This window comes from Poecilia latipinna, unplaced genomic scaffold (genome assembly GCF_001443285.1).
Source record: "Poecilia latipinna isolate Pla-1442-1.1 unplaced genomic scaffold, P_latipinna-1.0 Scaffold796, whole genome shotgun sequence".
In the NCBI taxonomy this organism is placed as follows: domain Eukaryota; kingdom Metazoa; phylum Chordata; class Actinopteri; order Cyprinodontiformes; family Poeciliidae; genus Poecilia; species Poecilia latipinna.
In genome coordinates, this window is record NW_015113412.1 from 3,138 (window position 1) to 19,032 (window position 15,895).

The 15,895-nt window shown below is 40.6% G+C and overlaps 1 protein-coding gene across 3 annotated transcripts in view; it reads left to right on the top strand.

The window, feature by feature from the left end:
• The first annotated feature begins 1,631 nt into the window (after window positions 1–1,631).
• pcdh17 (protocadherin 17) overlaps window positions 1,632–15,895 on the top strand; it is a 64,300-nt gene continuing 50,036 nt past the window's right edge. Inside the window, exons 1-3 of one of the 3 annotated variants that reach the window (XM_015046874.1) lie at window positions 1,634–1,969; window positions 2,032–2,620; window positions 3,406–6,202. In XM_015046874.1, the coding sequence (XP_014902360.1) occupies window positions 3,707–6,202 (2,496 nt within the window). In that variant the 5' untranslated portion in view covers window positions 1,634–1,969; window positions 2,032–2,620; window positions 3,406–3,706. Of the gene's footprint in view, window positions 2,621–3,405; window positions 6,203–15,895 lie in introns of all 3 variants that reach the window. The other 2 variants (XM_015046875.1, XM_015046876.1) reach the window with 2 other exon arrangements.

Consider the following 15,895-nt stretch of genomic DNA (forward strand, 5'->3'; position numbering starts at 1 on the left):
CAGATGTGGAAAATCCCCTCATTCACAGTCTTGGTGACTTCTGATCAGTTCAATTGGAGAAATGTTATTTACATTTACCATTAAAATCTGTGACTGTGCTACACTGGCATTACAAGTGCCTTTTCAGAGTGCAGATTCATCCTCCAGATCAACTTGAAAACTTTGAGATATTTGATTCTGTACAACTGATGCAGACTAGGAAGTTGTGAGATTATACCAGGCCAGGGAGCAGGATGGGACCGGGCCGGCTGTGCAGTGCCAAAAGGGCAAAACCGTGGAGACGGCTCAGTCCCCTTCTCTCTCCCTCTCCCTCTTTCTCATATCTAATTGGTATAACCTGCCAATTGAAATAAAAATATGATATCTAACATCGGATTCAGCACAATAGGAATTAAATTGTAATCCAAATGAAAGTGATGGCTTCTAGTGATTGATATTCAAAATGCGGTGCATGTATACACTTCTTCTGTTGATGTCTATCTGATTGTGGCAAACTGACTTGACTGCGCATGTCGCGGCTATATCAACTAGTGGGAAAGCAAAGCTGGTCTAAAACTGACCTGCTATGGTTAAAACTTTGAAGGATGTTAATTGCCTCCCATTCTCTCGTCCTGTGACACTGGAAGACCATAAGCATATGCTTAGCCTGTAGCTTAATTTAGGAGTGCAGTAAAGTCTTAACCTTTTTTTATGGTTCAGGTCCATTTTGGGCACTCAGAAAACCCAAAACAAACACAAGTGCTTACTGCGTTTGTCTTTATGCTCTGCGCAGACATGCATGCTTCTTTTTTGAATAAGTCCCGGGGCACATAAACACATCATGATCAAGTTAAATGAAATTGTGCCCATATAAATGATACATTTGCATTATTTAACCCAAATACTGTACATTCAATCCGATTAATGCATTTTATGGACTAAAATATCACTATTGTGACACATGGTGGTGGCAACATCATGCTGAATTTATTTTATTTTTTTCTGGAACAGAGAGAGGGGGAGACTGATCAGAATTGATTGGAAGATGGAGGGACCTAAATACAAGGCAATCCTGAAGGACAACCTGTTAGAGGCTGCAAAACTCTCCAAGATGTTAACCATTCAGGAGAAAATGACCTAAAATAAATAGTCAGAGAAATGGCTTAATGGCTTAGAAATCAAACCACACCCATGTGTTGCAAAGAAAGTGAAAGTTCAAACCAAAATCAAATTGAAAATGTTTCAAGACTAAAAATAAATGAATAAAAAAATCTGTTGTTCACAAATGGAACCCTTTCAGTATGCTCCGCAGTTGTTTTGCTAATACCAAGGGGTAAAACATTCTGCTGTATATTGAGAAGGGGAATGCAAATGCACACCACACTTTTCAGATTTCTTAAAAAGTCTACATCTGTATGCTCTATTACATAAAATCCAAACATATTACACTTTCTGATTGTACAAAATAGGATACCTTTAAATGCTATAAATACTTTTGCATGTACAAAAATAACCCAACAGAATCCGTTTGTTTGTATTTAAATGACAATGTTTTTTTTTTTTTTAAACTATGCCACTCATTTTAAAAAGGAGACGTGGCTATTATTTATTCAGTTAGCGGGGAAGGGAATTCACTGGTCTGTTTCTCTTCCTCCCAGTCTAACTGAAATTTCAAACCACTTGGGTTTGGCCTCGGCACATCCGTTGGTGACCGTGCTCAACGCACCGTTTCCTTTATTGTAGCCCCGCACAACAATGAAGTGTGATATTTGAAAAAAGACAGATCCGCCACCGGTGAACTAAGACCCACCAATCATTTGTAGTCTGTACCCACGGCGGCTTTTGAATCCCTCCTTCTCTTCCCACCTCTTCAAATTCATTGGCTGCCACAGGAGTAGCGACAATGTTTAATGCACCATGCGGTGTCCGGAGTCCAGTCAGTGAGAGGAAGCGCTTGCTGTGCTTAGGGCTGTGTTACGTGCTGAAAATAGTAAGTGATGACTTGGCTTGAGTAGTTAAAAAAAAAAAAAAAATCAAAATTTTCTCTGACAGCAGCATGGGGACTTATCCTAAAATGCGGCATTGTTGCTGACCACTTACACAGCAGCTGTCCGTCTGTCTTTGCGCACTTTGACGGGGGGACGACGCACAAGGACAAAATGCCACTACGGGAATCAGTAACTCTGAGCTGTCTCGGACGTGGGGAGAGAACACCGATCGCCCTTTAAATGTCCACCGTGGATATCGGCTACCTTTCCACACATCTGGAATCTTCTTTTTTTGTTCTTTCTTTCTTCCACACAGTAATTTTGACAACAGTTTTCCATCCTGAAGAACAGTGACTCACTGCAGGCAGAAGGCGAGCCGCTGCATCCTAATCAGACAGGAGAGAGGACTTCAGCTCATTGACATTACAGTCATACTTTGGAGCACTTTTTTTTTTATTTCTACTGCGCTGTACTGTAGAGTGCGTGTGCATCGGAGGCTTGTGGCTTTCCTACTTCACGGAGGAGAAGAAGGATACGGGTGGTACCTTTAGTGAAGTGGAAATTAAACAATCTCTTCATCGCGCTGGAATTGACTGTTTTGATTTTTTTTTTTACTGTTACCCTTTTGAACTAGCGGAACAGTTTCTCCCGTGGTAAGATTGTGTTTTTTTATATATATATATATTCTTTGTGTCTTATCCGCTTTCGTGATTTTCCACCTGAAGCTCTCACTGTTGCTCATTCTCAAACCGGTGTTATTCCATAACCTTTTCCCGTACATGCGGACGCAACAGCTTCTCTCAAGGACTGTTGAGCGTTAGAGAGAAGCAGAGTTGAGGAAACAGAGAGCAGCAGTGGAGAGAATTAAACGGCAGTGCTGAGATGTTGGCAGCTCATTTCTGACTTTTTATAAGGCTCATTTTAAATATCCGGATTATGCGGATTTGTTAATGCGCGTAAGACGATCATTTTATATTCACTCCTTCAAATAGCCCTTACAATAGGCCATCCTCAGTTTTACGCCTGCGGCGTTACCGCATTATTAAAGTTGCCCTGTTACACTTCAGTCAGCACCCTCAACAAATGTATGGGTCATTATCTCTCCGGGGTCAGATGATGCATGCACACCACATATAGATTTGAAACTGCCTGCAGAATCTTGGATTTTGTTATGTATGGGCTGCAGGAGAATACTTGCTGCCCGTGTATTTATGGGGCTGAGCGCCTTCCAAGGTTAACCAATTAACAATCTTCTCTCATAATTGTGTAGATGAATTACACATGAGCTGTGTCTCATTTTTGGCTTGGCAGTGAATCTGATTTCATCTGATTTCTCTCTGGCAGGGTGGCTTGTAGCTCATTTTGTTTTTATTCGATTTACTAATTGATTTTCACATAACATGTTTTTTTTTTTTCTTTTCTCCTTTTCCTTTCTTAGGTGATATGAGTGAACACTTACAATGACTATTCTGTTGGAGTCTGGATCTCGATTATTGTTAAGATGAGTCTGGGTGCTCAGCTGAATATAAATTAGGCGTTCAGTACCACAGATTGCTTGCTGAGGAGAGAAAGCAACAAAGCAAAGACAATCTACAAGCGACAAATGTCAAGACATCACATGATGAACTGGACTCTTTTCTTTATCCGTCGTGATAGAAGTATCAAATCTGAACAGAATATCAACAGGTCACAGGTAGAATAATCACTGCACCGATTTGAGCAGCTTTTACTGAGTGGAGATGCATCTTTCTATTTTCTTTTTCCTCCTGTTGTGGGCTCAAGCCTTGACATTGAAAAACTTGAATTACTCTGTCCCAGAGGAACAGGGACCAGGAACAGTGATTGGGAACATTGCCAAAGATGCCAGGCTTGGACTTGAACAGATCGGGCAGGGAGGACAGGGTAAGAAAGCCAACTTTAGGGTGTTGGAGAACTCAGCCCCACATCTTATCGACGTGGACCCCCAAAGCGGACTGCTGTACACAAAGCAGCGCATCGACAGGGAAACATTGTGTAAGAGAAACCCCAAGTGCCAGCTCTCCATGGAGGTGTTTGCCAATGACAAGGAGATATGCATGATAAAAATAGATATTCAGGACATCAATGACAACTCACCCGTTTTTCCTTCTGATCAAATTGACATCGACATTTCTGAAAATGCAGTGCCAGGGACACGCTTTCCTCTGACCAGCGCACATGACCCTGATGCAGGGGAAAATGGCCTAAAAACGTATCAAATAACTCGCGATGACTACAATCTCTTTTCGTTGGAGGTAAAATCCCGAGGGGATGGGACCAAATTCCCAGAATTAGTCATTCAGCGTCCACTGGACAGAGAAGAACGAAGCCATCACACTCTCATTTTGTCAGCCACTGATGGTGGAGAATATTCTAGATCAGGTACAATGCAGATAAATGTTAAAGTTATAGATTCCAACGATAACAGTCCAGTATTTGATCAATCTTCATACGTTGTAGAAATTCCTGAAAATTCACCTCCTGGAAAAGTCTTAATTGATTTAAATGCTACAGACCCTGATGAAGGAAACAATGGTCAAGTAGTCTATTCGTTTAGTGGCTATGCCCCTGAGAGAATCCGTGAGCTATTCTCAATAGATTCTAGAACAGGGGTCATAAAGATTCAGGGGGAAATTGACTATGAAGAGAGCTCAGTTATCGAGATTGACGTTCAGGCGAAAGATCTAGGTCCCAATCCAATCCCGGGCCACTGTAAAGTCACCGTTAAAGTGCTTGACAGGAATGATAACTGGCCATCTATAGGCTTTGTGTCTGTGAGACAGGGAGCCATCAGTGAAGCAGCACCCCCAGGCACTGTCATTGCTCTGGTCCGTGTCACAGACAAGGACTCTGGAAGAAATGGGCAGCTCCAGTGCAGGGTGTTGGGTAATGTCCCCTTTAAACTCGAGGAGAACTATGATAACTTCTACACAGTGGTTACAGACAGGCCCCTGGACAGAGAGGTGCAGGATGAATACAACGTTACTATTGTAGCCAAAGACAATGGCAGTCCTCCTTTAAACTCCACAAAATCTTTTACGGTGAAGATTCTTGACGAGAACGATAATGTTCCTCGCTTCACCAAGTCAGTCTACCTACTTCAAATTCCTGAGAACAACATCCCTGGGGAGTACCTGGGTTCAGTTCTTGCACACGACCCAGACCTAGGCCAGAATGGCACTGTGTACTACAGTATTATCAACTCCAACGTGAGTGGGGGTGATGTCAACACCTATGTTAATGTAAATGCCGCTAACGGAGCCATCTATGCTGTAAGATCTTTTAACTATGAGCAAATAAAGTATTTTGACTTCAAAGTTCTTGCTAAAGATGCAGGATCTCCACACTTAGAGAGCAATGCTACTGTGCGCATTAGTGTCTTAGACGTCAACGACAACATCCCTGTCATAGTTCTGCCACTTCTCCAGAATGACACAGCTGAAATCCACGTTCCACGAAATGTTGGCGTTGGCTACATTGTTACCACAGTGAGAGCAGTAGATAACGACTATGGCGAGAGCGGAAGACTCACCTATGAAATATCAGATGGCAACGAAGAACACCTCTTTGAGATTGATCCTGTCACTGGGGAGGTGCGAACCGCTCACCCTTTCTGGGATGATGTAAGTCCCATTGTTGAGTTGATCATTCGTGTATCAGACCACGGCAAGCCAACTCTAACTGCCGCTGCAAGACTCATTGTCAAGGCCTCCAACGGGCGTCCTCCAGATGGACTACCACACATGAAAGACAATCAAAACTGGGACATGTCACTGCCTCTTATTGTGACTCTGAGCATCATATCTATCATGCTTCTAGCTGCCATGGTGACCATAGCAATCAAGTGCAAGCGGGAGAACAAGGAAATTCGTACTTATAATTGTCGCATTGCAGAGTACTCGCACCCACAGCTGGGTAAAGGCAAGAAGAAGAAGATAAACAAGAACGACATCATGCTGGTGCAAAGCGAAGTGGAGGAGCGGGATGCCATGAATGTGATGAATGTGGTAAGCAGCCCTTCCCTGGCCACCTCTCCCATGTACTTTGACTATCAGACACGCCTGCCACTCAGCTCACCAAGGTCAGAGGTCATGTACCTCAAACCCACTGCCAATAACCTCAGCGTGCCCCAAAGCCACGTGGGATGCCACACCAGCTTCACAGGCCCAGTCACCAGCACTACAGACACACCTACTAACCGCATGTCCATCATACAGGTAAGAGAAATTGCATTCTTCTCCTTCACTGTGGTACCATCGTTTTTACATCACAAGGTGCACAAAGCTCCCATTTCCCACATCAGCACTTACTTTTGTTTCTTTAAATGAAAAAAACCAAAAAAGACAAGGACAGACAGTGGCAGAGCGACCCAGGAGCAGTGATAGAAAAAAAAAAAGATGCAAGGGAGGGGTGAGCATTAGAAGGATTAAACTGCCATTCTGGTGCTCACATAGAACAGAGCCGATGACATCAACGCAAATCTGTTGTCCCGGAAATATGTGACAACTTTTATCTTTTTTTTTTTTTTTTTTCAGGTCAGCCTCTGTGCAGTTGTTTTTATTTCCCTTTAAAGTTTTCTGTTCTTGTAGGAGAAAGCTATTTGTCCCAGAAACTAAAATATTATATTGTCCTATAATTGCTATCTGGCTATAAAATAGGCCCTATTTCTTAGGCCTAATGCCAATTTAAATTACTAAAGAATTATCTACAAAAAAACACAACTATGTATTTAGTATGTAATGCATTTAGGTGGTTAAAACAACAGCTTATATGAAGAGGAAACTATTTCTAATCAATAACTATTTAGTATGTCATGATATTTTACAGTTCCTTTCATACTTATTCTAGTGGTTTTAATTCCTGGCGATAAGGAGATTGTACTTATTTTCTTGACTACTTTATACGTCTTTGTGCCAAGTAGTAGGGTACATAAGCCTCCAACGTGATAAGTTCTCAGAGTCTTTGGCCTTAAGCCCATTAAAGGTCTGTCGTGGTCGACAAGGATTAAACCCAGCTTAAGCCAGTGGTGTATTCCACAACACCTAATGGGCAGTCACAGTAAAGTTAACCAGTGTCTTGTTTTCTTACTATTGTTCTAGTTTTGGTTGATATCTGTCCCTTCTAAATGTAGTTTTGATGGGTATTGTTTCTATTATCTGGGTTAATTATTTTTGCTATTTGATAAAGGCCTTGATTTACATTCCCCAAATATAGCACAAATTTATTCCCCATATTTATTATGTTCATCTACTTCTTATTCAGAACAGATGTAATCTTAGAGCACTATATATATAAAAAATAAACAGGTGCAATTTAAAACCAGTTATGCTTATTATCTCCACTTATCCTCTGGGACTTCAACCATCATAGTCTAGGTTACGCTGTTTGCTTGTTCCCCGATGGTGTTTGGGACGATGATTGCGATCAGAAGTGACATATTTCCACCAGGAAAGAAGGCAAATGTCTGTTGTTCTGTCTCACATTCTTTGCCCTCCTTCTATTATGAACTGGCTATGAAGGCCAGAGGTCAGCACAAAGACTGTTAATGCTTCCTATTATGAAGAAGAAAATAATTGCTGGTCCATTCCACAGACAGTTTCCCTGCTAATCTACTCGTGATGAATTGGACTGCATTAGGCTGTCTTACACTTGTTTATGTGTGTTTTTCTGCCTAACTGTTAAAGGCAAAAATAAAACATCAAAAAAACAAGAGGGATCAACACATTCTATAGTGCCTTGTTTATGGAAGGACCCTTCAATGCATGGGTGCTTTATTGTATTATTCAATAGAAACCTGTGTTGAGGGAGATGGCCTGAGGCATTAAGTTTCTTCAGAAGCTGTACAGAAAGGTATCAATTTCTTCCCTCCTCCTTCCTCCTACCTTCACTCCATTTGCATGGACAGTAAGTAACCTGAGTCAGGAAAGTGTCTATGGTAAAAATGTCAGGAAACAAAGACAGAATTTCCCTTTTATCGATCCAAGGCCTCTCGGTCTATCTGTCACTATGGTTGCCACAGTGCTGTGGCTGCGTAGGAAAAACAAATGAATAGATGAATAAACCGGATGAACATATCACCTCTTCACAAGGGCACCTTTGTGGTGCTGGCTTCATCTGTGTATTGTGGAGCAACATTAACTGCCCGCGATGTGTGGTCTTCATCTGTAGAGCTGGTTTACACAAATAATATTTGCACTAGGAGAGGGGGTGAGATGGTGTTTAGCTTGAATACATGAATGATATAAAGAATTCAGCAAAGCTCCACTTTCCTTATTATCCTCATCACCATGCAAGGACATTACATAGTGGAGAATATTGTCATTTGTAAACAGAATTCCCAAGAAGAGATGGATGATATACAGCGAAGCCTAATTCCGCTTTAGGCGTAAAAGGAAATTACTCTGTATGGAATCAATAATAAAACTAGTCTGTAGCAAAATTCCTCGGGGTTCAGGATGAATGGACTGTAATATTTTTGCTTAACAGAGCCTGCGCTAAAAGTGACTGGAAATGGATTCAGATTCACCAAACTGGAAGTCACTTACTGACTTGTTTAGAGGCTCTCCTTTTTAAGTCTTTATTGTGACCAAATTTGAAAACTCTGGTTTGTCAAACAGAAGATGCGGCACTGATATAAGCTTGTGTATTAGTTCTTGTATTAAAAAAACTTAATGTTATGTCTGTGAGACATTAGTCTTGTTAATAAGATATGAGTGGCTCTGTAAAAAAAAGGCAGTAAAAGCTGTCTGTAGGTGGCGGTATTCTGCCTTTTGTGGGGTCGCATTGACATGAGAGTGGCAAGAAAAGCAGGGCTCCAGTATCTACTGACTTGTCACTCGTCAGTTTATTAAAAGAGTTCTCCTCTATCAAGAAAGGATATATGTGGAATCATCAGCTATAGCAGGTTTTTCAAAAGCAGCCGCTTCTTACAGCATTCCTCTGCTACAGGTCTGATTGACATTCACTGAATTGTGAATCCATGATATTGATGGTTCATGTAAGGAATGTCCTCTGAATGGAATCAGAGTAATAAAGCCAGTCTGTAGCGAAATTCCTCCTCAGGGTTCAGGAATCATGGACTGCAATATTTACACATAAATATTTGTTATGTGTCCCCACATACACACATATGTGTATGTGTGGCAGGAAAAGGAACTTTTGAGTGATGCGATTGTGACCATTAAAGTTGCCCATTTACTCTGCTTTAGATTTTTCACTCTTTTGATCTGTTTAGGTTGAGAATATGCATGCCATCATTTTAACTGGAGCAGATGTTGAGAATGGTATGCTTCGAGGGATGGTCTTACTCTGCATAATTTAGGGAGATTGTGTGTGTTTGTGTGTGGGTGTAGTGTCATTGTGTATTCCAGGCATGTGATTTAAGCCTTTAGCTGGCAGGCTCCGTGACAGAGCCCCTCTCTTTTATGAGCGTGACAATGTTGCGTTTGTCCGAACCTTGAAACACCCTTCCTCCAAGACACACACACACACACACACACATATGCACACACACACACACACACACACACACATGTAGGTCTGTTTTTAAGGATTCAACCAAAAAGTCTTATCCAAGCCTCAGTGGTATATTGTATTGAAATTGCTCCCACACTTCAGTAGCTACTGAGCCAATGAATAGAAAAGCACTCTTTATTTCATTTTTTTTCTCCTTTCATCTTTCGATAACTCCTTTGGTCTGGAGCTTCCTACAGAGTAAGTTTAGTAAACATGTATATATTCAAACCTGCTGTCAGGTTTTGCAGTATAACAATAAAATGTGTAGGCAGTTATGGCAAATGAGAAACACTTCGAGAAACCTTTTGCAATTTGTGTTTATTTGTCCCCTTGTGGGCCTACTAAGTCTCTAAGACAGATATGTTTTATTTGAGCTCGACTGTACAAAAAGAAATATTATCTTGCCTTGGGGTTTATTTTTGTATTTCTTCAAATAAACCTGCCCCTACTGTACATAACACACCACGATGAAGTATTAAATTATTAATAAGCACTTTTATGTCTCTTCATGCTACCCAAAGCTGATATGATAGATACAACTGGGAGGAAGTGCAGTCAAACCAAAGAGTGTTGCTCTGGGGAATAACTCCAAGTTATTTTATCTCTTTTCCCAGAACACACAAGTTTGGATAATATGTATATTTTTATTTTATTTGCAACCGTCGCTAGTGTTTAATCGTCATCGTTGAGAAAGGGCTTGTTTCCGTATAGATGCCTTCACAGTGGTTAGACGCGGCAGCGGCTGTGCAAAGCAGAGTATAAAGCTATATTTGCATCCTCGTTCATTAATAAATCATGATGTTTAACAAATCAGAGCTAAAGCAGAAGATGTCACAATAAACATCAGAGGTCTCAGGCTACTTGTTTATGAACCGGAGGAAATGAGGATAGCTGAACTCAGAGAAAGTGGGGAACAAGAAGATGCTCGCTAACTGGTGTAGGCAGAATTTGAGTGCTTATTTGAGAGATTATGAGGCAGTGAGAGAAGAAGAGAGAGGGACAGAGGGCAGTGTAGTAGCCTCTCAAATAGCCAATCAGTTTCCACTCTCCTATGTGGGAATTGTATTTAAGTTTTATGGAAGATGGAAAGCAGAAAATTAGGTCTGATTGCAATGTGCATCACCCGTGTCTTTTATCTTCCCACATTCATTACATAAACAGATATTATAAGGAGACTGAAAGTTTGTTTGAGATTTAACGCAGCTTTAGAAAGGAATGTTTTATTTATTTCCCGTTTTCAAAAATCCCAGTAACCATTCTAAATAATTTATCCGTTGACTCCATACTTCGCTTACCACTACTTACGATTTCCCCTTGTAACTAAAAACAAACTTCACATGCTGTAGACAGATATGGACTGGTTTGTTGGTGACCCACTGGATGCAGAGGAAGCGCTCTCCATATGGACTCCGCGCTTAGCTGTGCTGCATAATTTCATTAGTTTAACAGACCTCCCAACCTGGCAATGCAGGCCAACAAAGGAATTTTTATTTATTTTTTTGGTAGCGTAATGAAAGACACAGGAAATGAGCACACAAGTCACCCTTCATGATAGCCAGATTGACCGGACACATTTACCAATTTTCTTGGCTCAGTAGGAAACAGCCAATTGTAGATGACATGAGCTTGATAATAAAACTGCGGCTTGTCAGTGAATGCTTGCTCTCTTATTGTGTGCTGGTGTATGCCTAGCTGTGTTAGAGACAGAGGGGAAGAGGACGATGAAGATTTTTATGCCTAATTCAGCACCGTTTTGCTTGACTTGCATTTAACTGAGAGACTGGAAAAGTTTTATGCCACTATTTACTATTCCTTGATGCCAAGCACACTTCTTTCTTTATTTCTGGATGCTGTCTTGTCCAGCACTCTCTTGTTTGCCAGACCTTGTTGATACCGTATTTCTGTTATGCTGCAGGTGCACTCCTACACAGGATACATCTCAGCGTTTTGTACCTGAGAATACATCCACTGTAATGTTTTTTTTTTGTTGTTGTTGTTGTTGTTCTGCATAATTTAAGATGTTCCCTGAGAAAAAAATAAGAATTTGTCAAAAAAAAAAAAAAATCCACATGCTACCACTCAGTTTGTTGTTGCTGGCATTGTGCTGCAAGCAAGTTGGGCAAAAGAAACCAATCTTTGATTACGAGAGGCTGTAGAGACGAGAAAACAAAACATAACCTTCACAGCAAAGGAATCTGTGATTCAACTGCCACGCGTCTGCCTGTATTTCTGCGCGGACACGCAGAAATACAGGTTGTGTGCGCACAACCTCGCACCTGTGCTACCACCAGCAGAGCTCTGAAGCACAGGTCTTGCTGGTTTCCCCACAGCGAAATGGTCTTCGCTGTTGGGGCCGCCTGTCCCCCGTAGGCTCTGGATCCCTGCCGGCATCCTCACACTCGGCTTTTTAAGTCACAGGTGGGCCTTAGATGGAACTGAAGACAGACTCAGAAAGGAATGACCACACATTAACGTGCAACAAAATGCACGACACACAAGGGGTCGCCTAGGTGTACAGAGCATGGTGATGTATTCTTTGAACTGCCAACAACTGGGTCTCCTTGCTGTAAATCAAACGCTCTCAAAGTCAAACAAAGTAGAGCCCGCTCTGCTGTGCCTTGGCTCCGGTCCAGCCTGAGAGAGCTTTTATTTCTGCCACATCTTCTTTCACTGTGCCCCCCAGGCATGTGCTGTAGAAACAACACGTAGCTCAAAGAATGAGTTATGTGAAACTGTTCTCACCTTCTATCTCATTAGTATAAGAGAAATGATTTATCCCCCTCTGCCTGAATCTCTCGCTCTCTCTCCTTGTCCTTGCCTTTTACAGTTCAGCTCTTCTTCAGCTTCATCAGTAATGTGATTAATTGTTTGGAGGCATATATCATGCATACCATCTCATTTGCTATAATTTAACCTAACTGCATGTCAAAACAAGCTGTTATAAAATGACTCCCTCTCCCGCGTGCAATCACAGGAGTACATTACTGGCCAGTTACAAATAGGAAATTACGATTTCCCTCGCAATTTGCGTGCAGTCCTATCTGAATTTGTGCATGGTGTGTGTGAGAGATTGTGAAACTGAAATGAGAGCGATCCTCCCGTTCTTTTCTGTTGCTGCCTATATCTATCGCGCAGCTTGAAATCTGACCCCCGTGTCTATAGCCCTGAGTATGCATGAGAGAAATCGAGAAGCGGCTGTGTGTTGGAGTGTTGATGGAAATAGAGGCGAATGGTCCCACACTCTTAGATCCTATTGCCTAAACAAAGAGCCACTAAGTGGTGGGAGCACAAGATTTGTTGTCAAACCTTGACGGTCTCTGTTCTTAGTGGTAGCAGTGGCAAGGCTAAGTGCTAATGGCATATTGAAATTTTTTTTTTATTTCACCAGTCTTATCTTTGTCTGTTGTACCACACAGATGTACTGAATTGGTCCCTTGCTGGGTTTATGTCTTAGCAAGAAATCTTTTTGGGTCCTTTAGCATTCAGATCAATGGCTGGTTTGCTCCGTTTCTTATTGATTTTTGCTCTGTTTGGTACTGACTTACTGTTTTTCATTATCTAGCGCTCTTAGCATTGTTAAGTAAAAAAAAGACCCAGAGCTCTTGGTCTTTGCCTTCATTTTTAGGATTTCTTTTCTTTCTCTCAGCCCTTGTCATCTCAGATAAGCATAGCAATTGCTCATGTTACAGACGACCCAAGCCAAATTTATAATGATGAGATTATGTTGTCAACAGTACAGGGTGTATATGTCTGCTGTATTGATCTGTGCAAAGTCCTAATAAATGAAGTACCACAATGGAAGCGTTGGCTCAGTAATAACTCTGAACAGATCTTGCTATTTATATACTCTCAACACTGCTTGGATGATGGATGGATCTTTTTCCGTTTTCCTCTTGTCTTTTTTTTATGCCCTGTCTCAATTAATCCCTCCTCTTCCTCTTTTCTCCTCTCCTGTTTGAGGTCATAGCAACATGCTTGACTGAAATTCTTGCAGGTGGAGAGACATGGGTGCTGCCAATCAGACAGGATCCAAGGGCGGTAGAGCAGGGCAAAGACAAGTTAGCAACACCTTTGTGCATGTGTGTGTGTGTGTGTGTGTGTGTGTGTGTGTGTGTGTGTGTGTGTCTTAAAAAGGCTGAGGTTTGAAGCAGGGTCTATCTATGTATTTGAAGAGAAGGTCAGCAGGATTTAGAGGCTCAGATTATGTGTGATTGTTTCTTCAGTGAGCTAGCTGATTAACGCCAAAGCTGCTCTGCCAGATCCTTGACGCTCCATAGAGACACTTAAAAGAGACAGAGAGAAACTTACATCCAACACTCTGACAATGGAGCATTATCCTAAAGCTTGTTTTTCTGCTTTTCCCCAGGAGCAAGAATAGCTTCCACCCTGTCTTCCATTGTCTGTTATTCAGGCTTAACCTTTTTCTAAAATATTACACCCCCTATTGGCCCTTTAAGTCACCTTGTTATAAAAGTACCTCAATGTATTTTGTGTCTGTTTGCGTATTCATTGAGAGGGAGTGAGGACGAGAGGGCCTTTATGTGTGTCCATGTGCATTGGTGTATGTATTAATGTGAGACCCATGAATTCAGTCTGTGTCAATATTTGTGTGTTTCTTTGTCTGTCTGGCCTTGGTATTGGGCTTTTGGGAAGCCTCTAAAAAGCCCTTTCATCCACAGAATGGCACACCCCCACCCCCCCCTCCATTCAATTGGAATAATTGTATTATTTATTGTTTTGTTCACAAGCTCTCAGCTTCTGTCTTGTTTATCAGCAGAGGAGCCAATAATTTTTGGATTATTTCTTTGCAGGAGAAAAACTAAACAAATCTGCAAAATAAGAGGACTTAATGAAATCAGTTTACAAGTGTAATTATTGTATGCTGAAGCTAAACACTGGGTCACAATATGTTTATTGAACAATTATTCCTAACACAGAATCATGCAGCTGTTTATTGACTTTGTCCTAAAGATGCCTCTTTCTGCTCTGGTGTCTTGGTAGTGAAAAGATATAATAATTTTGGATTACTCACACAAACTGCCCATTTTCTGAGAAGGGAAGTAATTCAGATAATGCCAAAGAATTTTTCTTTATATTTTCTTTATACTTAGCTTTGAGTAATAATTGCTGCTTTTCCTGGAATAAAATTACTTAAGTATTTACTAGTGTCTCGTTTTGATTGAGCCAAGCAAAACATCCGCCCAATCATGTCTGTCTTTTTATAAGGCCTTTTGAAAAAAAATAAAAATGTAGTTAACTGGCTCTTTTCTTTAGACTGGAATTAACTACTTTTGGGAGAAAGTAAGAACCATGGCATCAGTTAAATAAATATAAGGGCAACAGAGAATGATGAAAACATGCTCCTTTGAAAAGCTTCGTGTTGCAAACATTCCAGAAAAAAAAAAAAAAAAAAAAAAATCATAGTTCATGTTCAAAGGTCCAAATTAAATTTCCTGATAGATTAGTAAATCAATTTTGTAAATGTGTGTACATCTTGAAAATAAATTAAACTTTATGCCTTCACTTAGTTGTCTGTCAGCCTAAATTTTGGACATTAAAACATAACGAGCTGCCTGATTTTATTAAAAAGTATAACTTAAACACAATTAATTATATTACTTTCCGTGCCTCGAAGAAGAAAATGTGTTGTTTTGTTTTTTGTTTTTGTTTTTGTGGCTCCTTTCTTCAGAAATCAAGTTCTTTGTTTTGAATGGCCCATTTTTTTACACATGGTGTTATGGCAGCATACTGTGGAGGTTTTAAGTCTTCCTATGAGCTAGCAGAACATGCCAAGCAGTAAGTTGTGCACTCTGTCCAGATTGGCTTGCTGTTTGGTCTGAACTCTGATCAGTTTTGTTTTGAGAATAGCTGATTTTAGCCTGTCATTTTTTCTTACTGAGAAATTTACATGTTTCCACCCAGTAGCGTGTATTATATTAAATCATTTTATTAGTGAGAAGTATCTTTAGTGTTTCTGTATCCTTCAGTCATAACTTCATTGAAAAACAAACAACAAAGAACAAACACAAGCAATGGAGAGAAACACTTATTATCTGTGTCCATCAACTGCGTAAAGTTAAATTCCAAGTCTGAGTCTTAAGGCAGAAATTGTAAAACTTAGTTCCATGTTAGTAAGAAAAATCCAAAGGTATCAGACTGCACACAAGCGCATCCTAACCTGGAAATTAATGATTTTATTAATCTAGATCTATCTAAATGCAAAATGGAAACTGTAAAGAAGACTCTAAAGCAAAGCAACAGATGTCCTGACTGAAATAAATAAACAGGTGGTGTAGCTGAGTTTTTTTACTACAGGTTTCATTTTCTTTGTGTAGATACCAAAGTGGTTTCACTATTCTGAAAAGTTTCAGAAACAAAGTGAATACGCCCGTATT